General features: G+C 38.5%; 1 protein-coding gene across 2 annotated transcripts in view; it reads left to right on the forward strand.

Annotated features, from left to right (window-relative positions):
- TMEM108 (transmembrane protein 108) overlaps positions 1-21226 on the forward strand; it is a 279595-nt gene that overhangs the window by 155810 nt on the left and 102559 nt on the right. For both annotated transcript variants that reach the window (XM_056122002.1, XM_056122003.1), the window contains one exon: positions 7958-8043. In XM_056122002.1, coding sequence (XP_055977977.1) covers positions 8004-8043 — 40 coding nt within the window. In that variant the 5' untranslated portion in view covers positions 7958-8003. The remainder of the gene's footprint in view (positions 1-7957; positions 8044-21226) is intronic.

The raw sequence follows: 21226 nt of genomic DNA on the forward strand, positions 1-21226 counted from the left end.
ACCCACCAACTGACCCCCCCCCCCCCCGCACCGTTTAATCCCATCAACGGCCAAGACCCAGAGACTATAAAACCCAGCTCCCGGAAGCGCGACATCTTTTTATCTCATTCTTACTTTGGACAACCTGGCAGGCTACCGAATGTAACCTGCCCACACAGCAGAGTCTGGCAAACTCCCCGTGGCATACACAATATGCCAAATACCAGTAACAATGATAGGTCTCATTCTCCTAACTCTGAAAGAACCTTGAATATGGCACTTTAAAATATCAGGGCTAGGACGAAGGAGACGTTACTGGGGCCTGCTCAAGGCAAACAATGAACAACAGGATGATCGTGATCGTGATCGTAATTTTCCATCATCCCCTATGGTCTCTTCCGTGGTTTCTGTTTCATTCATCTGTGGTGGTTTGAGTTTGAGCAAAGTCCTTGACTTCTAGATGCCTGTGTACTCTGCCCTACAACCAAGGGACAGACTCCTTTCTGAGTCTTTTCCTAGCATATAGTATTAGTTTTCTTATCCCCTTTCCCATTCTTCTCTTCCTCATAATTTCTTGAAATGCACAATAAGGAATGCTAGCTTTTGGCATTAATGTGTATTTCTTGTACTAGAGAGATGAAGACCCTTTGTTCTGTTCAAGCCTTTCTAATCAGGATCTATGCCTTGTTTGACCTGGTTGGTTTTTCTTTTTTCTTTTCTTTTCGTTTCTTTTTTTAATGTTGGGCCACACCTGGCAGAGGTACTCCTGGCTCTGTACTCAGGAATTACTCCTGGCAGCGCTTAGGGAACTATATGGGATGCTGGGGATTGAATCCAGGTCAACTGTGTGCAAGGCAAGTGCTGTACTATCTCTCTAGCCTTTGTTCTGGATTGTTTTTCTCTTTTTTTTTTGTTTTTTTTTTCTTTTTGGGTCACACCCGGCAATGCACAGGGGTTACTCCTGACGCATGCACTCAGGAATTGCTCCTGGTGGTGCTCGAGGTACCATATGGTATGCTGGGAATCAAACCTGGGTCGGCTACATGCAAGGCAAACACCCTACCTGCTGTGCTATCGCTCCAGCCCCTCATTTTTATTTTTGCCTGAAAAATATTGCAAGGTGTAACTCAAATGATTCTCCCTATTCATGGCAGTTATATTTTATAAAGTCACATAGTGAGCTATTATTCCTATAGGAAATGGGTTAGGTTCCTGTGAACCTCTGGTTATATTTTTATCAACAGAAAAATATGTGGCCATGTTTTTGTTTGTTTGTTTGTTTGTTCGTTTGTTTAAAGCACCTTAATATATGTTGTAGACTTGTTAACTTTGAACTCATGACTAACATCACTAAAATTCATGCCTGAACAAAACTCATCATTTGTCACATGGATTTCCTCTATAAAAAATATTGTAGCCTTTATTTACTTAGGAAAACTAAACAACACATTAGCTCTATGCTCAGGGACCATTTCAAACAGGTACCAGTAAAAAGCACAGTGATGCCCAAATTGCCAAAGAACATGGCACTAAAATAGCTGTGGAAAGGACACTTATTTACACTGTGAGAGATGAAATATGATTGAACATTGCCTTGTTGACCCCAGCTAGAAACATGCTTTTTGGACAACTGAAATTTTTCCCCTGATATGCATTGGTCTGTAAATCTTAAAACACTATGGATATTGATTTGACGATTACAGGTGAATTTTAAAGATACTTTAATATTTTCCTCAATTTTTATTTGTATCTTTCCTTAATTGTAATTTTACAAGAATGTAGCATTTATGCTTTAGTAATATGAGGTTGCTATACAGTCTGCCAATATCCTTTTACCCTTCCATAGCACCCTTCTCTTTGATATGTCTTCTCACCACTTGACAATCTGAGGTCTACCATCAGAGTCTAAGGATTTGTTTTCATTGGACATTGTCTATTACATTGCTTTGTTGTTGTTTTTTAATATCCCATGTATCAGTGAGATCATCTGGTATTTGTCTTTCTCTTTCTGACTGATTTCCCTCAGCATGAAACCCTCCAACCCTCCAGTTGCATTAATATTATAGCAAAAAAGAAAGACATCGTCCTTTTTGTAGCAGAGTAATATTCCACTGTGACATATTCCACAGTTTTTTTTAATCCATTCATCTATTGTTGGGAACATGGATTACTTCCAGGTCTTGCTTGGCTATTATAAATTGAAAATAGATATAGTATTTTTTTCATCTTCAGAGAGAGAGAGTGTGTGTGTGTGTTTGTTACTGAGATATATGAGTGGAATTAATGGATCAGATGGTATTTATTTTGTTACTTTGTTGAGAAATTTCTATACTTTTTTCTGTAGAGACTGAACAGGATGATAGTCCCACCAGCAATAAATGTGAGGGTTATTTTTTATCACATACCCACTCAACACTTGTTATTTCTGGAATTTTTGAAATAAGCCATTCTCACTGTTGTGAAGAATAATATTTTATGGTCATTTTGATTTGCATCTCCCTGGTAATAAGAGAATATGAATGAACCATTTTTTTCATGTACCTTCATTTTTTAAATGTTTTTTTGTAATTAAGTCTTGTGAGTGCTTTATCTGTATTAGATGATAGCTCTTTATAAGATGAATGGTAAGTGAAATTTTTTTCCATTATGTAAGATGTCTTTGAGTTCTAGTGATAGTTTATATTGCAATACAAAGCTTTTTAGTTTTTATAATCCCATTTGTTTATTTTTGGTTTGATTTCCTTGTCTATAGAGACTACTGAAGAATCCACTGAAGATAATATGGAGTGTTTTGCCTGTATTATCTTTAGTGTATTTTATGAATTTATATAACATATAAGGCTTGGATCTGTTTGAGTTAACTTTCATATCTAGTGTAAGCCAGTGGTTCTATTCATTTGCATGTGGCTAACCAGTTTTTCCAACACCATTTATTTATTTAGATTTTTATTAGTGAAACACCATAAGGTACAGTTGTAGATGTACAAATTTTTGTGCTTGGGTTTCAGTTATACAATGATCTATTACTCATCCCTCCACCAGTGCCCATTTTCTACCAACATGGATCTCAGTATCCCTCTCACCCTCCATTCCCCCCATCCCACCCTGCCACTGTGACAGGGCATTCCCTTTTGTTCTCTCTCTCTCCTTTTGAGTGCTGTGGTTTGCAAAAGAGGCATTGAGTCATGTTCGGTCTATAGTCTACTTTCAGCATGCTTCTCCCATCCTGGGGGGATCCTCCCAACACCCTTTATTTGGTGCTCTCTTCTCTATCTGAGCTGCCTTTTCCCCTAGTGTGTGCGGCTGGCCTCCAAGCCATGGAATAAACCTCCTGGTACTTATCTCTGCTGTTCTTGGGCCAACACCATTTATTGAAGGGCATTATTTCGTTCATTTTATGTTCTTGGTTCTTTTATCATGAATTAATTGCCTGTTTATTTGATGACTTATCTCTGGGTGCTCAAATCTATCTCAGTGGTCTGTCTGCTTTTACTTTTACAATAATTTTTTTTTATTATTTACTATAGCTTTATAGTATAGTTTAGAGTCAGGTAAATTATTGCCTCCCATCATTTCCCTCAGGACTGCTTTGGTTGTTTGAAGTTTTGGGTAAAGATTTATGTGATAATATCTTTTTTTTTCTTAATGCTTCCAGCTTTGATTCAGAGTTAGAAAAGCTATTCTGTTCCCAAATAATGGAAGAATTTATTCATTTTGATTTCATTTTATTACTTTTTTTTAGTATTTGCGTGCTTTAATTTTTACATGTAAATGCTCCAATCTGGAGTTTGTACTTGAGTGGTATCTGAAATGCGTTTGGTTTTATATTTATCTTAGCAACATTTATTGAAAAGCTAGTACAGCCACTGCCATGTTGATTCACTCAGTCAGCTGCCTCCATGTCATCTCACCCACTGGACCTGATCTACAGATTCCCAACTGAGTGTCCCAGAAGATGAAGCAGCTAAAATTGGTCGAATCACCAGTCCTGCAGCTGAAAACTCTGGGGTGCCCTTGGGAAGTAGGTGTGCTGAATAGCGACCTAGCTAAAGGTCCAGCGGCCATGCCAAGGGCTCAGCTTCACCACTTCCTGATTATTCTCTATAGAGATACGCTTTTCAGAGTCTAGGGTAGGTAGCCTCCCCAAAAACCTCTTACTTCCAGAAGTCCTATAAGCCACACCTACCTCCCATAGCCACCATCATATCCACTCATTTGCCCAACCATAGATCCTAAAGACTCTAGACAGCCTGACCATGACACCTCCTAATTCCTCAATGTAGCACTGTCCTGTAGCACTGTCATCCCATTGTTCATCAATTTGCTCGAGCAGGCACCAGTAATGTCTGCATTGTGAAACTTCTTGTTACTGTGTTTGGCATATCGAATACACCACAAGGAGCTTGCTAGGCTCTGCCCTGTGGGTGGGATACTCTCAGCAGTTTGCTGGGCTCTCCAAGAGGGACAGAAGAATCAAACCTGGGTCAGTTGCGTGCAAAAACAATTTTCACATAAATTGATTTTTTCATACTTATTGAGCCTCCAGTGTAGCACCGTTGGGAAGGACAAGTAAAGAGAGGCTGCTTAAATTTTAGGGCTCAGACAAATGGAGACGTTACTGGTGCCCGTTCGAGCAAATCGATGAACGATGGGATGACAGTGATACAGTGATACTGATTTTTAATAATAAAATGGAGCTTTGTTATCTAATAAATTTTAGTTCTAGAATTCTATCAACAGTTGTGGTTTTTTTATACATTAAAATAGCACTGTAGCACTGTCCTTCCATTGTTCATCGATTTGCTCAAGCGGGCACCAGTAACATCTCTATTGTGAGACTTGTTACTGTTTTTGGCATATCGAATATGCCATGGGGAGTTTGCCAGGCCCTGCCGAGCGGGCGGGATACTCTTGATAGCTTGCCAGGCTATCTGAGAGGGATAGAGGAATCGAACTCAGGTCAGCCGCATGCAAAGCAAAGGCCCTACTCTCTGTGCTATCACTCCAACCCAACATTAAATCTTAAAAAATGAAAAACTAGTCTTTGCATTCCCTGATGTGATATATTGCCTTTATTATATCTAGATATTTTTATTTGTAATTGTATTTATTTAAATATTTAAATATCAAATTACTTTAATTTTAGAAAATTTGGTATATAGTTTGTTGGGTTTGGGTTTTGGTTTTGGACCACTCCTGGTAATACTTAGGGGCTGCACCTGGCTCTGTACTCAGAAATTACTCGTGGTGGTACTCAGGGGACCATATGGGATGTCTGGAATTGAACCTGGGTCAGTCACATGGAAGGCAAATGCCCTATCCACTGAACTATCATTCTGACCCCAGAAATATATGTTTTAATATCTGGTAGGGCTAACAATATTTTCTACACTGACCTTGCCATGTTGGCTTTGTTTTATTTCCCAGAATTTTCCTGCTTATTTTTTTCATTTATTATGTATTAATTTGTCATTTCAAGTCAATTTGCATGTCAAATAACAGAGCCTTTTATTTGATTTCATAACAATTTCCCTCACTACATGAACATTTCAGATTAGAGCATTTTAAGTATTCTGTGAAAAAGGAATTTCCCTTCTAAATCAATGAAATGTTTAGAGCTGTCTTATTAAATTCAGAGACAGGATCCTAATAGGGTCACTTTCATTAGATTCACTCTGTTTAATGTGTGATCCAGGTTACTACACCCACTTGTTTCCTTTCTCCTATAATCAGTGAGGTCCTCAATTACCCAGCTGTCTATGGATATTTGGACAAATTTATCCTATTTTGTTACTTTTATTCTGTTTAGTCTTTTGACTGTCTAACTACACTTTTTAGAAATTTATCCTGGACGTAGTCATCTTTGATCTCTTAAGTTATTTCCTCAGGAACAATATACAGTTAATGTTTGGGTTAAAAAGAGACTTGAGATAATTTCTAGCACTGCAATATTGAATCTTTACATTGAACCACTGGTCTTGTTGGTTGGGAATCACGGGGTTTGGTTCCAGGCTTTTTTTTTTTTTTTTTGCTTTTTGGGTCACACCTGGCTCTGTACTCAGGAATTACTCCAGGCAGTGCTCAGGGGACCACATGGGATGCTGGGAATCGAACCTGTGTTGGCCGCTTGCAAGGCAAACGCCCTACCTGCTTTGCTATCGCTCCAGCCCCTGGTTCCAGGCTTTTAATGGAATATCATTACAGCTTTTCATCTGTCTACAATAGCAAAACTGACCCAAGAGACTCAACTGAAAACCCATCATTGGAACAGTGAGTTCAGTTAGATCATAAAAAATTATGAAAAGAAATCATGTACAATTAGTTTCAATTAAAGAATATAATGAAAACAATTTCATGAGCAAGAGTTCCTGGGAAATTACTCAACAAAACTGTAGAGTTTAAATTGAGAAAGAAAAATCTCTAGAATTACCTAAACAAAGGTTAATTTTGAATAAATACTTTACCATATGTAGTGCTTATATATAGTTTGGGTAGCTTTGTATTACTTAATGATCCCAAATATCTCAGATTTATGGGCTCAGTTGTTTCTTTGATAAGCAATTAAAATGTCTCTATTCCATGTATTTTGGACAGTTTTTTTTTCAAATGGGTATTGGTGGTACTGGACCTTACCCTGTGGTTCTCAAGGTATATTCTTGACTCTGTGCTCAGATGTGACCCCTGGCAGTACTCAGAGAGCCATATGTAGTACTGGGAATCCAACCAGGGTTCTTGATACAAGAACTTAATTCTTGAACTAGCTCCCTGGGCCATGACTAAATTATAATCTAATAGTTTCTCAAAGACTTCTAAACATTTCTGGAATTGCTTGAGGGGTTTAGGGATTTTGTTTATATGTGTGAGCCATACCAAGCTGTATTCAGGATTTACTCCTAGCTTGTGTTCAGGGATCACTTCTGGCAGGGCTCTGGGGATCATATGTTGTGTTGGAGCTCAAACCCAGTTGACTGTGCTGCAAGGCAAGTGCCTTACTTGTACTATCTCACTGGCCCAGCAGGGTTTATCTTAATCAATATAAACTATAACTATATCTATGCTCTCCTACTTGTTTATTTAGTATAATTGAGAACACACCATTTCCTAAGAAATCCAAAAATATTCACTAATGATTGCTTTTGGCTTCTGGGGCTCCATATGTTCCTGGTCACCCTTATATTAACATATAACTTCTTCTCTTTCATGGCTCAAAACCACTAATTTGAGGGCATTTATTTATTTTATTTTTTAAATTTTTATTAGTGAAACACCATGAGGTACAGTTGTAGGTTTACAAATTTTTGTACTTGGGTTTCAGTTATACAGTGATCAAGTACTCGTCCCTCCACCAGTGCCCATTCTCCACCACCAATGGTCCCAGTGTCCTTCCCACCCCTCAATCCCCCACATCCCACCCCGCCTCTTTGGCAGGGCATTTCCTTTTGTTCTCTCTCTCCTTTTGGGTGCTATAGTTTGCAAAAAAAGGTATTGAGTGGCAGTCATGTTCGGTTTATAGTCAACTTTCAGTATGCATCTCCCATCCTGGGCAGATCCTCCCAACACTCTTTACTTGGTGCTCCCTTCTCTCTCTGAGCTGCCCTTCCCCCCAGCATGTGCAGCTGGCCTCCAAGTCATGGAGCAAACCTCTTGGTACTTATCTCGACTATTCTTGTGTGTTATTCTCCTATTTTGTTACTTTATATTCCACAGATGAATGCAATCTTTCTATGTCTGTATGAGGGCATTTATTTTTATGAGACTTTCACTGAGGTTTTGAAGATTCAATTAGTTGGATAAGCATTACGGGAAAGGAAAGGCAAAGAACTATAAATATGAACAGCATAAAACAAGAAGTAATGAAAAATTAAATATTAAATACCTTGAAATTATAAATATATATAACAAAATTCATAAGAAAAAATTAGGTGATCTATTTTAAAAATTGGAAAAACACCTGAATTTTTTTCTCACAATTTTCTAGACAGAACCATGAATAAACTGGAGGACAAGCAGGACCAGATGATACCATGAAGAGAAGTTTACAGGTCCTCTATTGCCAACTGTTAAGTAAGTTGATACTACATGTATTCTTTCCTAGACTATAACAATATTATTGTTTGTCTAGTGCCAAAAAATTACCCATTTTTTGGAGAAAAACTAAGGTTTCATAAGGGAGGGAGGAAATTTCCCCTCTATTTAGGTTTTCAAAATATAAAACATTTACTTAGTCTATTATCTTAGGAACTGGTTATAATGTAAATTCTTTTTAACTTTTATTTTAGGCACTGTTATTTATTATAGTTATTCAAAATTGTCATATTAAACATCTGACTTAAGACTTAATATAAAAATATTGTCCTTGATATATATATGTGTGTGTGTGTGTGTGTGTGTGTATAGAGAGAGAGAGAATGTATTCCATATAACTGTTGATAGATTCCTCATGGGGAGGGAATGCAGGTTGTGTTATGTGTATTTTATGACATAGAACATGATTCCATTTGGTAGCTGTACAGCATTTGACTTTAATGTCTTGCATAGTTACACGTGATCTCAAATAATGGCGGTGAGAAAGTGATTTTCTCTGATTTGGTGGTTGAATAAAGAATTCAATTGTCATTTTCTATGAAATGCTCAATTATTTGGTGACAAACCACTAGTTGCTGAAGACTGTATGCTGAACAAATGTACAAACCAGTACAAGTTAGTGATCTTCATATTTAGATTGGTCTTTTGAGCACAGTAATCATTGCCCACTCTAGAGCAAGCCAAAGCTATTGAGTTGGGGAAACTTATAATCCACTGAGTTTACCTCATTCTGAGAAAAACAGAGAACCTGTCTTTCCTAGATTGAGTGACTTTTTGCAGAAAAAAATAATAATACAGAAAAATACTGAGATGAAAATCATTGTTTCTTTAAATTTAGCAATTGAAGTTCTGTTTCACTTCCAGAGTTAAAAAAAACTTAATCTCCTGACAGAAACCATGTTGGGTATTTTAATAGACTCATTTCTTCTACTAAATTCTAATTCCTAAAGCAGCATGCTTTTGGCCTGATTGGAATGTTCTTTTTCCCTGTGTTCTTTAAGACTGGACAAGAGAGTTACAATCATGTGGGAACACAATTATAACTAACATTTGCATGGAACTTTCTGGAACACAGAATTGTATCCTGACAACAGTGAATAGGATGTAATTATTATTGATCTTATTTTACAGAGAACACCATTGACATGACCAAGGCTGCCATTCCTAAGTCATATCACAGTTTTTAAAAATGTAATGATAAAAAGTAAAGAGCATGATTATGGACTTGCTGAATAATGAGACCAAAGATTTGGTCTTTTCCCAGGTGCTCTGCACTGAAATTTATTGTGTAACTGCATTATTAATTAAGAAGATTGACAAGAGAAAGGGAGATAGTTCAGAGGGCTGAAGTGCATGATTTGTATGCAAGAGGCCAGGGTTAGATTCCAACAATGTATGGTCTAAGCACCATCAGGAACAACACCTGAATACCAAGCCTTGAGTAGCCTCTGAGCATTGCTGGGTGTGGCCCCAGAACAATGCAAAAGAAAGACCAATAGTTCATCTGATTTTGTAAAAATACATTTTATACATTGTCTATTCAGTCAAAGTTGTTTGGTAACCTATTCAGAGGAATGGTTATGTATAGTAGACATGCATGTTTGCAAATATAAGCATTTGAGTTTCTTATATTGTGCTCTCTGTAAGGCCTTGTACGTTCTACTTGCTCATCTCTGCATCTTCTACATAAAATAAATTATGTTGATCACACAAAGAGTTACTTATCTCTTTACTCAACCCAACTCCCCATACGCTCCATCTTACTCAATAAGGAGAAGAGAAAGAATTTCTGGTTATGAACTTGAACCTTTAACTAGAATTTACATTTCCCATCCTCCTTTCCTGGGGCCATAGGCTTTGTGTCTCCATCTCAGACTAGAATCATATATACACACACCCCAAGTCAATATTCGTCATCTCTCTAGACTCATTCAGGCATAAAGAATTGGTTTAATGTGAAATTCACTTCTGAGGGGATGATTTACCACCAATCTGATCTCTAAAACTGAGCAGAAGCCCAGAAGTTATGTTCAATGAGAACAAAGTGTCTTGGGCACCTGTTCAGCTCTCACTAGCCCTTTTTTGAGCCTAGAGACTCAGAGTTCCCAGTCACTTCTTAAATAAAAAACATACACATAGTAGTTTCTTCTACAAGGGATTAACATTCCCTCCCCACACAGTTTTTTTTTCCTGAATGCTTTTCCTTGTCCTATAGTAGTCTCAAAGTTCCTAGCATATTCCCGATCCAGGCCAGTTTTCTATTGTGGTCTATGATCTAAAGTTCTCTTATGTTCTGTTAAGATGGGCAGTAATTTGGGACCTGGAGATGTTACTTAGTGGTAGAGCACTTTCATTACATGCCTGTAGCCCAGAGTTTGATCTCCCATGTGCATATTGCAGAGTGCAATCTATATTGCCACAACAAGTTTGACACCACAGACCCACCCACAAACTACACATGCAACAGCAATCCCAACAAAAACAACCTTGAAATGGAAAGTAATTTGACTAAATTAGTTAGTATGTGCTTCATTTGCTAAAAAAGATAAGGGAATTCTCCATAATTCTCAGAGATATTATATTTTTAAAAGATTGACTTTATCTTCTTAATGCATTTAATATACAATTTTAGTACAATTTTATTTTATTTTATTTTAAATTGCGATAGCACAGCGGTAGGGCGTTTGCCATGCACGCAGCCAACATGGCCAACCCGAGTTCGATTCCTCTGCCCCTCTCGGAGAGCCCGGCAAGCTACCGAGAGTATCTCGCCCACACGGCAGAGCCTGGCAAGCCACCCATGATGTATTCGATATGCCAGACACAGTAACAACAAAATCTCCAATGGAGACGTTACTGGGCCCGCTCGAGCAAATCGATGAACAATGGGAGGGCCTTTAAAAAATTTTTTTTTATTAGTGAAACACCATGAAGTACAGTTGTAGTCTTACAAATTTTTGTGCTTGGGTTTCAGTTATACAATGATCCCATACCCATCCCTCCACCAGTGCCCATTCTCCATCATTTACATTTTTTTAAAAATTTTTTGTTAGTGAAACACCATGAGGTACAGCTGTAGATTTACAAATTTTTGTGCTTGGGTTTCAATCGTACAATGATCAAACACCCATCCCTCCACCAGTGCCCATTTTCCACCACCACGGGTCCCAGTATCCCTCCCACTCCCCTACAATTTTAGTACAATTTTAAATAATATTCAAAATAGCAACTTAAACAGGTAAGCTTTCCAGAAACCTATCCATTTGTCTAAATTACCCAAGTCATTTCTCTGGAATCTTTTATTCCTTCAACTTCCCTTCCTTTCATTTCTGGTAACCACTCTATTTTTTACTGAGTCTAGAAATTAGTTTTGTTGTTTACTGTCAGTTCATTTGCTTTAATTGTTTAAAACAAATGGGTAGGACCATTCAATAATTATCTTTCACTTCCTGGCTTAATTCTCAAAGGGCTTGGTTTTGTCTTTTTAATAGTAGTCTTCTATTGAGTATATATACTATGGCTTCTTCATCTGGTAGAATTTAGGTTGACATCTTATTATCTCATTCTTACTTTGGACAACCTAGCAGATTACCGAATGTAACCTGCCCACATGGCAGAGTCGGCAGACTCCCCGTGGCGTACCCAATATGCCAAATACCAGTAACAATGATGGGTCTCATTCTCCTAACCCTGAAAGAGCCTTGAATATGGCACTTTTTAGAATCTCAGGGCTAGGATGAAGGAGACGTTACTGGTGCCTGCTTGAGGCAATCAATGAACAACAGGATGATCATGATCGTGATCTAGAAATTAGTTTTGTTGTTTACTGTCAGTTTATTTGCTTTAATTGTTTAAAACAAATGGATAGGGCCATTCAATAATTGTCTTTCACTTCCTTGCTTAATTCTCAAAGGGCTCAGTTTTGTCTTTTTAATAGTAGTCTTCTATTGAGTATATATACCATGGTTCTTCATCTGATAGAATTTAGGTTGATTACATGTGTTGGATATTGTGTAGCTGCTGTGAACTGAGGTACAAATATCCTTTTGAATAAGTGTTTGTTTTCATATCCTTCAGATAAAGGACTGGGGTTGGTACTGCTAGATCACATGAAAATTCCATTTTTAATTTTAAGGTCTTTCCAAACTCTTTTCCTATAAAGGCTGCACTAACATCATCTGCAATAGTGTATGAGGGTTCCTTTTTCTTCATATCCTTTCCAATACTTTATATTTACGGTTTTTAAATTTAGACCATCCTCACGAATGTATACGTATTGTGGCACTGAATAGTTGTTCATTTGTCTTGGCCAACTTTAAGAGAAGTGTCTGCTCAGGTATTTGCTCATTTTTTGATTAGGTTGTTTGCTTTAATGTTTTTAAATATTAATCCTTTATTTCATTTTTTTGATATTTTATTTTTGATCTCCCAAATGATAGGTTGCCATTTTGGTGGCAGATTCTTTTTTACATGTATGAACTTTTTAATTTAATATAATCTCATTTATATATTCTTGCTTTTTTGTTTCCCTTGCCATTAGACTTGAGTCTCCTAATCTTCTTTGTATTCTATGATTTCAAGTATAGCATATTTAATTTATTTTGAATTAGTGACAGCCCAGGCACCCTGATCTCTCTATAGTTTCCTAAGGGAAATTTCTTTGTTCCATGGACCCTACATGGGGTAAGAGATGGGAATATATATGGGTTTGCTAAGATTAATTCTAATAGATAATTTAGTGGTAGAATTCATGGCTATGTTGGGTATCCATGTAGTTATAATTGACCCTAATAATTCTGTATTGTCTCCATATTTTAAGACATAATTTATAGTTTAAACATGAATTTATAGTCTTTTCTTTCTCAGTGTTTCATTAAAAAACAGTATATCTTACAATTAATGACTTCTAAGATTTGACGAAATATGATTATTGTAGCTATGAGCTATACTTTACTAACACTATTGTGTCAAATCTAAATTCAGCTCTAATTTAGACTGGAGATACGGAATTACTGAAATAAAGTCCCATGTCTGGGGAATTAAACAACTATATGTATATGCATAATTTATATATACACACACTATTTTATGTTTATATACACACATATCACACCATACATACTCAAAGCTAAATACATTTTGTGGTATGTAATGGCAGTTGTCGTGGCTGGACACACAGTGGACATTTACTGGGAGTGTGTGTTTGTGAGTTTGTGTGTGTGTGTGAGAGAGAGAGAGAGCGAGAGAGGGAGAGAGAGAGAGCTCGTGTCTACTTGATGGTGGAATTTGGTGTGGCAATGAAAGAAAAAAATGTAAGAGATGAGGGGAATGAGTTTATCTGGGACATTAACTAGTCTTTATAATACTAAAGAATTTAATCTTTATCCTTTATGTCAATGTTTGCCAAGCATTTTGGTACCATAATTTATTTACTGGTTTTGGCATATCGAATACGCCACGGATAGCTTGCCAGGCTCTATCTTCGTTCTACGCACCAACATCCAATTATGATGAAGGAGAAATTGAGAAGTTCTACATGGAGCTGGAGAAGTTCTATAAAGAAGACCAAACCTTCTACAAGATCATTGTTGGTGATTTTAATGCCAAGATAGGACCAAGAATATCAACTGAAGAACTCCACATTGGGACCCATGGCCTAGAATGGAACGAACAGGGGAGAGACTGTCTGAGTTCATCATGTCGACCAAGACCATTCATGGTAACTCACAGTTCCAGAAGACCAAATCTAAATGTTGGACATGGGAGTCTCCTGGTGGATGGAGTCTCCTGGTGGTCAATTTCCACAACGAAATTGACCACATCATATTCAATTGACGGTTTTGCCTGACCGATGTTGCTGTCGTCCCAAAATTTCAAATGGGATCAGACCACTGTCTCCTTCATGCAGATATTCTACTTCACAGAGCAGGGAGAAAGGGCTGCTAAGTTTAAGAAGAGAACTCCCAGATTGACCATCAACTGGGAGCTCTTTGGCACTATTGCTGCAACATGGGAAGATGCTGTCATTGACAACATTGACAAGGAATAAGGAATAGAATCGACTGGTCCAGCACCTCCATGATTGTGCAACTTTGTCAAAGAAGAAATCCGAATGGCTAAAAGGCACATGAGAAAATGCATCATTAATCATCAGGGAGAAGCAGATCAAAACAACAATGAGATATCATCTCATACCACAGAGACTGGCCCACATCCAAAAGAACAAAAGCAACCGGTGTTGGCGCAGATGTGGCAAGAAAGGGACCCTCCTTCATTGCTTCTGGGAATGCCGACTGGTTCAGCCCTTTTGGAAAACAGTATAGACGAGTCTCAAAAAATTAGAAATTGAGTTCCCATTTGACCCAGCAATACCACTCCTGAGAATATATCCCAGAGAGGCAAAAAAGTATAGTCAAAGTGACATCTGCACTTGTTTGTTCATTGCAGCACTGTTTACAATAGCTAGAATCTGGAAAAAACCTGAGTGCCCGAGAATATATGACTGGTTAAAGAAACTTTAGTACATCTACACAATGGAGTACTATGTAGCTGTTAGAAAGGATGAGTCATGAAAATTACATACAAGGGGTACTACATGGAAAGTATCATGCTAAGTGAAATGAGTCAGAAAGAGAGGGACAGACAGAAAGATTACATTCATCTGGGGAACATAAAGTAACAAAATAGGAGACTAACACCCAAGAATAGCTGAGATAAGTACCAGGAGGTTTACTCCATGGCTTAGAGGCCAGCCACACATGCTAGGGGAAAAGGCAGCTCAAATAGAGAAGGGAGCACCAAATAAAGGGTGTTGGGAGGATCCTCCCAGGATGGGAGATACATGCTGAAAGTAGACTATAGACAGAACATGATTGCCACTCAGTTCTTCTTTTGCAAACCACAGCACCCAAAAGGAGAGAGAGAACAAAGGGGAATGCCCTGCTGCAGAGGCAGGGTGGGATGGGAGGGATGGGGGATGGGAGGAATACTGGGATCAGTGGTGGTGGAGAATGGGCACTGGTGGAGGGATGGGTACTCGATCATTGTATAACTGAAACCCAAGCACAAAAATTTGTAAGTCTACAACTGTACCTCATGGTGTTTCACTAATAAAAATTAAAAAAAGAAAAGAAAAATCAGGGCTGAGAAACAATAAACTCATTGCATGTTAATAACATTTTTAGTAGAAAAAGGTCTGTTCTAAAATTGAAAATAAGAGGTTTAAATTGTTTTATATTTTATAAGTCTCTTTAATTTCTGATTTATAAAAGATAAATCTTTCATATAAGTTTCTACATTTGATCCATATTCTCTAAGCTTATAAAGATAATTTAAGTCCATAATGTTATGTGGTTGGAAGGGAGAGAGCCTCCCAGAATTTCTGCAAAGGTTTCAGGGATCCAAGGAGTTCTAGGACCACACTGTGAGAATTGCTGCTCCTGAAAGTGCAAAGCTGTTGTGGTGGCTTGTAATGCTGATGACTCTCAGCATCTGACAGGACGAGTATTCTATAATGATGTAAGGATGAGCTCCAAGGAGTCCTGTGCAGAAGGCAATAAGCAAGGACATAGCAAATGGATCAGGGTAAGAACATAGCGAACTCATTACCAAGCAGACACAGCGGGGTACACTTGAAATTAATGGATTCATGTGTTAGGTAAGATCACTGAGAAAATACCCAGATGTATTCAGGTGGGGCAGAAAGCACATCAAGGGGCTGGAGCCGTAGTCCAGCAGGGAGGACGTTTGCCTTGCAGACAGCAGACCTTGGTTCGTTCTCCAGCATTCCATATGGTCCCCTGACCACCACCAGGAATAATTTCTGAGTGCAGAGCCAAGAGTGGCTCTTGAGTATCACTGGGTGTGACCCAAAAAGAAAAAAAAAAGCACATCAAGGATGACTCCAGGTGTTCTGGATTGGAAGACTAGTTAGATGGTGATAATAATGATACAGTAAAAGATTTGGCAGACACAAAAATTTTTCAGATAAATTAGATAAGGACCAAACATATTAGCCTCTTATTATCTGTATTGCAAGCCATAATGCCCATAAGTAGAGAGAAAGAGGGAAATTGTCTGCCATAGAGGCAGGGGGAGGGGTGAGGCTGGGGGAGGGGGCGGAAGGAGACATTGGTGGTCGAAAATGTGCACTGGTGGAGGGATGGGTGTTCTATCATTGTATGACTGAAACTCAAACATGAAAGCTTTCTAAGTGTAGCTCACAATGACTCAAAAAAAAATTTCTCAGGTACATCAGTCCACAGCTGAGAGTTCCTGGGGACTTTAGGAGGGAGGTGGGCCATGTCCCTACCCTGCTGAAACACTGGTGGCTGCACTCACACCCCAACAGCTGCCGCCATGCCTCCAACTGGATCCACCACCTCACTACTGAGATCCACAAACACGCTGAACTGCCGAAATTTTCAGGGTACACCAGGGTTTGTGTCTTGTGTATGTTTTTTTTACTCTGGGCCTTTTTGGAGTGGGAGTGGATGACCTCTCCCTGTGTGCCCCCCACTTTGCCCCCTTATGCCCAGAAGCACTGACAGCCACATTCCACCACCACCACCATGTAAGCCCACTTTCCAGTTAAATATTCTGAAAAACATCTCTAAATTCTACAGTACTAACACCCCAATAGGAGCCCATCAGATTGGATGAGAATGTAACATAAAAGCCAACTCAGCTCAGTAAGCAAAAACATTAACACAGAAGGCTCAACTAGCAACAAAACAGCTTAAAACTCTAAGAAAAAGACTTAATATCCCCCATGGTGATATATATCAATTTTCACAAATGTTCTTTCACTGATCTATTTTTAATAATTCCGTTAGCCATTTAGTGGTAATAAGAAATATAAAATAATTTATTTGGGGCCTGCTACAGGGAGAGGGTTGGGGGTGGTTGGAAAAACGGGTACAATATTGGAGGGAAGGTGACAGTAGTGGTGGGATTAGAGTGGAATATTGAATGCCTGTACCAAATACATCGTGCACAACTTTGTAAACCATGGTGTTTAGGTTAAGTAGGAAAAAATGTAAAAAGATTTGGCAGAATAGATACCAGCAATTAAAGTTTCCTGCTAAAATGTAACCAAAAATTGAGTACATAGTTCTGTGGTTGATAAAAAGTGTCATGCACTCCCAGTCTGTTTTGCCTGAGAGGAAGACGCAACAACATATCTAAAGATGTGTGGGCTGTTTTCTGAAACTACCCTTACAAATGAATATTAGTGGTTCTTATCTCCCAATACCTAAACATACATGTTGCCTTTGCAGCATCTGTTTTTAATATCTCCCTCTCCAACTGACCTGTTACTCTTACTTTTCTTTGGGTCATTTTCATCATCAAGCTTTTTCTTCTTTTTCACTCTTCAGAAGTTTTTGAGCGTTTCTATTCTCGGGTATCAGCCATTTAACTGCTGTAGGTATTTTATCAGCTCTCATAAGTGAATTCCTTGCCTTTTTTCTGACTGTACCAAAATATCTGTCACTGTAAGCTATGACCAGTAGAGTAGATTTCCTACCAGCATTTTCAACATCTGTAAAATTTATAAAATTTCCCATCTGTATTAAAATTTTATTGATGCTGTAACAGGTAGTCACAAAGCTAGGGGCTTATATAATTGACTTTTTTTTAAAAATCACAGTTCTGGAAGTCAGAAATCTGAAGCCATGTATACCAAGGCCTACACTTTTTCCTTACTTAATCTTCCATTCTGGTGGCTTAAAGATGGTTTGTGACTATACTACTGCAAATTCGCCCACCATTCTTTAACTGACCATAACATGATATATGCTATATATTGTATAGTTTCTTATATACCAATCTATTATCCTTACATACCTGTACCATATATTGTATAGTTTCTTATATCAATCTATTATCCTTACAATATCTGTACCATAGTGACCAAAAGGTGAGAGAGAGAGAGAGAGAGAGAGAGAGAGAGAGAGAGAGAGAAGGAAAGTGTCAGAGATAGACTGGGGGTAGGGTAGGAGGAGGAAGGAGGGAGATTAGGGACATTGATGGTGAAAAATGTACACTGGTGAAAGGATGGGTGTTGGAAAATTGAATGATGAAATATAATCATGGAAAATTTTGTAACTTTATATCATGGTGATTTAATTAAAAATGTTTTATATATATACACACACACATATATCTTAACAGAATGGTTAATTAAGAATAGATGCTCAGTGTTAGATATGGGTTGAGGTGTTAGTAGGACTGAGGAAAGGAACCATGAGTTTACATCACTTTCTGAAAAAGTTGAACTCATTTTACTCATAAAATGAGGGTAAAAGAGAGCTATGGTTGGTGAAGGACGGAAGGCATAGTGTTTGAAAAAATAACGATTTGAGTTGAATAAAAACTCCCAAGAGGGTTTTACAAGGACTAAGTGCTGAAGGGCTGTGAGTTTCCAAGATGTGAGATGCATGTTGATGGTGAGCCCCCAGGCCTCGAGCAGCTCTTGATGTGATTTCTGTGCCTGTATAAAGTTGGCATACAAGGTATGTTTCCTGACCCTGCCTATGAATACTAAGGCTTAAAATATAATTGTGCTATGTTTGATGAAAAGAGGAAGGAATAAATCACTGGAATCACTGTCCTATGTTCTATGAAACTGCTTGATTTTGAGCACGAGCACTTTAATGATTTTCCTGAGATGTTCTCTCAAAGTCAGACAAGAGCTTCCCCACAGGGCAGAGCCGAGGCTCTGCTCTAAGCTAAGGGCTCTGCTACTTCTAAGTTGACTTAAGAAAGCCCTAGAGCCCCTCAGATGAAAGGATACCACACTTAACTTTGAGGTTGCTTGATTGGATGGGGAAATTAATGTGCCTACTTTCTTCAAAAGTCAGGGGAGAGTCAAAGAACCACATAGATGGAGAAAGGAACTTGCTTGGCCATTTCCAGACCTAGAAGATATGTAAGAAGAAATGATTGGAAACTCTAGATAGACACTTTGGCAGAGGTGGTAATTTTGAAGAGTTCGGCTGCTGATCCATGAGGCCCAAATGTCATGCAGTTACTGTGGACAGGCTAGCTTCTGGTTTCTTGTGTATAGTCAGAGTAGCATGCTGGCCACCAGATGTTTCCAGTGCTACAGTTTTCACTTACATCTCACAAGAGTTCAACAACGACTTTTATGTACAGGACAGAAACCCCCAAAATTCAGCTGAAGTATTCTGATACCTATGCTTATATATGTTACATATCCCTACCTTTTTGTTGTTCTGTTGTCTAACTGGTTATGACCCATGTAAATGAGGCCTTTTAAAGTGATCAATCTGATTGGTTATATTATTGCTTATAACAGTCATGAGCCAGCTTCCAAGTGTGGGGGGCATATTCACCTTTTTATCAAAGTATAATGAATCCAGATCAGGATTCCAATAATATTTATGACTGTGAAAGTAGAGAGAGGGAATGGAAATATGCCCTTTCAAAGAATTTGTAATCCTGGTGAATTAGATTCATCCCAGTAAGTTTTCATTAATACCAAAGTACCTAGGGGATAAAGAGTTTCCTAGGATGACACCCAGGGATCAGGGAGTACCTGTTGGCCAAACCCTGTTAAAATCTGTTGGAAGGAACTTCATGTTTTTGCTTCGAAGAATACTCTGAGTCAAATAATAGATCAGTGAGGAAAAAGAGTTTTCTATATAGGGCTTTAAAGGGCCCAAGATAGTGGCATATACAGGATGATACACATGCGAAACTAGAGGGAGAACCTGTCACCAATTTTATGAAGTTTCCTGACTTAGCTTTCTGGTTTGTGTCCTTAAGTTCTGATTTATTTTTCTAATTTTATAATGATTGCTGTCTTCAAGCAGAATGTAAAAATTTCTTAATCCTGAAGACTTTGCCTGCCTGCCAAATTACCTCTGCAGTTAAAGAGAACCTTGTTACTTTGCAAGCTGTGTGCTATCCCAAATTTGGAAATTATTACCCGGAAAAGAGCCTCAGTCATTTCTCAGTTCTGGTGAAGAATGCCTCTCTCCATCCAATAAAGCTATCCACGAGGACAAGAAAGTATTTAGACACACCTTATCAGGACAATTGATTAGTCTACTTACCAGTCCTCTCCAGGATATGTACCATGCCTTTGTGTACTGCTTATTAACCTGGGAGATTAAAGTCCCTGTGGGTTGTTATGAGCAGATTTCACAACTCTTCCAAAATGTTAATCTTTTTCCAGTAAATGTAGAACTAAGCTGGTGTAGGAATAAGATTAAATGACAGGAATCATGTAGACCATTGGTGGGCTTCCATAGCAGAGGTTGGGGCAGATTCAGAGTCTTACCCTTAGAGAGCCACTTATCCTTCCATTCATCTTCTCTGGCTAATGCCCAAGATTACTTTTCTGTATAAGAGAGGCAAATGTCCCTGAAACTTTGTTGAAGGGCCAAAGTCAATATTGTGCTAACTGCCTGTATCTTCTTAGCTGCCTTTTGGCTTTATGTTCTGTCCTTTATTTCCCAGCATCACTTTACTGTTAATCTCTTTGATCACTTCAGTAATACATAACTACAAACCTAGTATGCAGATCTATAGTTTGGAGTACTGTACTTATTGGATCTTTACTTCTTAGTCAAAAAAACGCTTTTACCTCCCTAGCTCTTCTATGTCCCTTGAAGAATTGGGCTGCCCTCAGAAGAACCCGACTAATACTACCAGAGTGGAAACGAGTTTCCCTTTTCTCCACTGAAGGTTAGAAAATTCACTGCACAACTCCATTTCTCCACACTGACCTCCTCAACCCCCTTACGCTGCTTACTTAGAGCATCAGACCCAGAGGACTTTTGGCCTCACCCATTTGTCCAGACCCCAGCCTTTGATGAGAACTGGTTACTACAAAACTTCCAAACCACACAGCCTTACTTGTATTCTTCAGATACTCAAAATCCTAATGGAAGTCCTCAGACTCCAGCCTAGCAGCACAAAATAAATCACCAGAAATATAAGAGACTTAAGCAACCTGCCATAGTAGCAAAGGTCTGATCCTACTCATTCCCAGCACCAGCCCAAGAGTTCTGTCTGGACATAGACATACAGGCCCAGTCTGACCCTTGTCAATGGTGAATGCAGTACCCAAGACAAAGAGAGAACAAACTCATACAGAGATGCTAAGAGGACGACAGAAAAACTGAAGGTGTTC

Source organism: Sorex fumeus, unplaced genomic scaffold, assembly GCF_029834395.1.
Source record: "Sorex fumeus unplaced genomic scaffold, SorFum_2.1 ptg000044l, whole genome shotgun sequence".
Lineage (NCBI taxonomy): Eukaryota > Metazoa > Chordata > Mammalia > Eulipotyphla > Soricidae > Sorex > Sorex fumeus.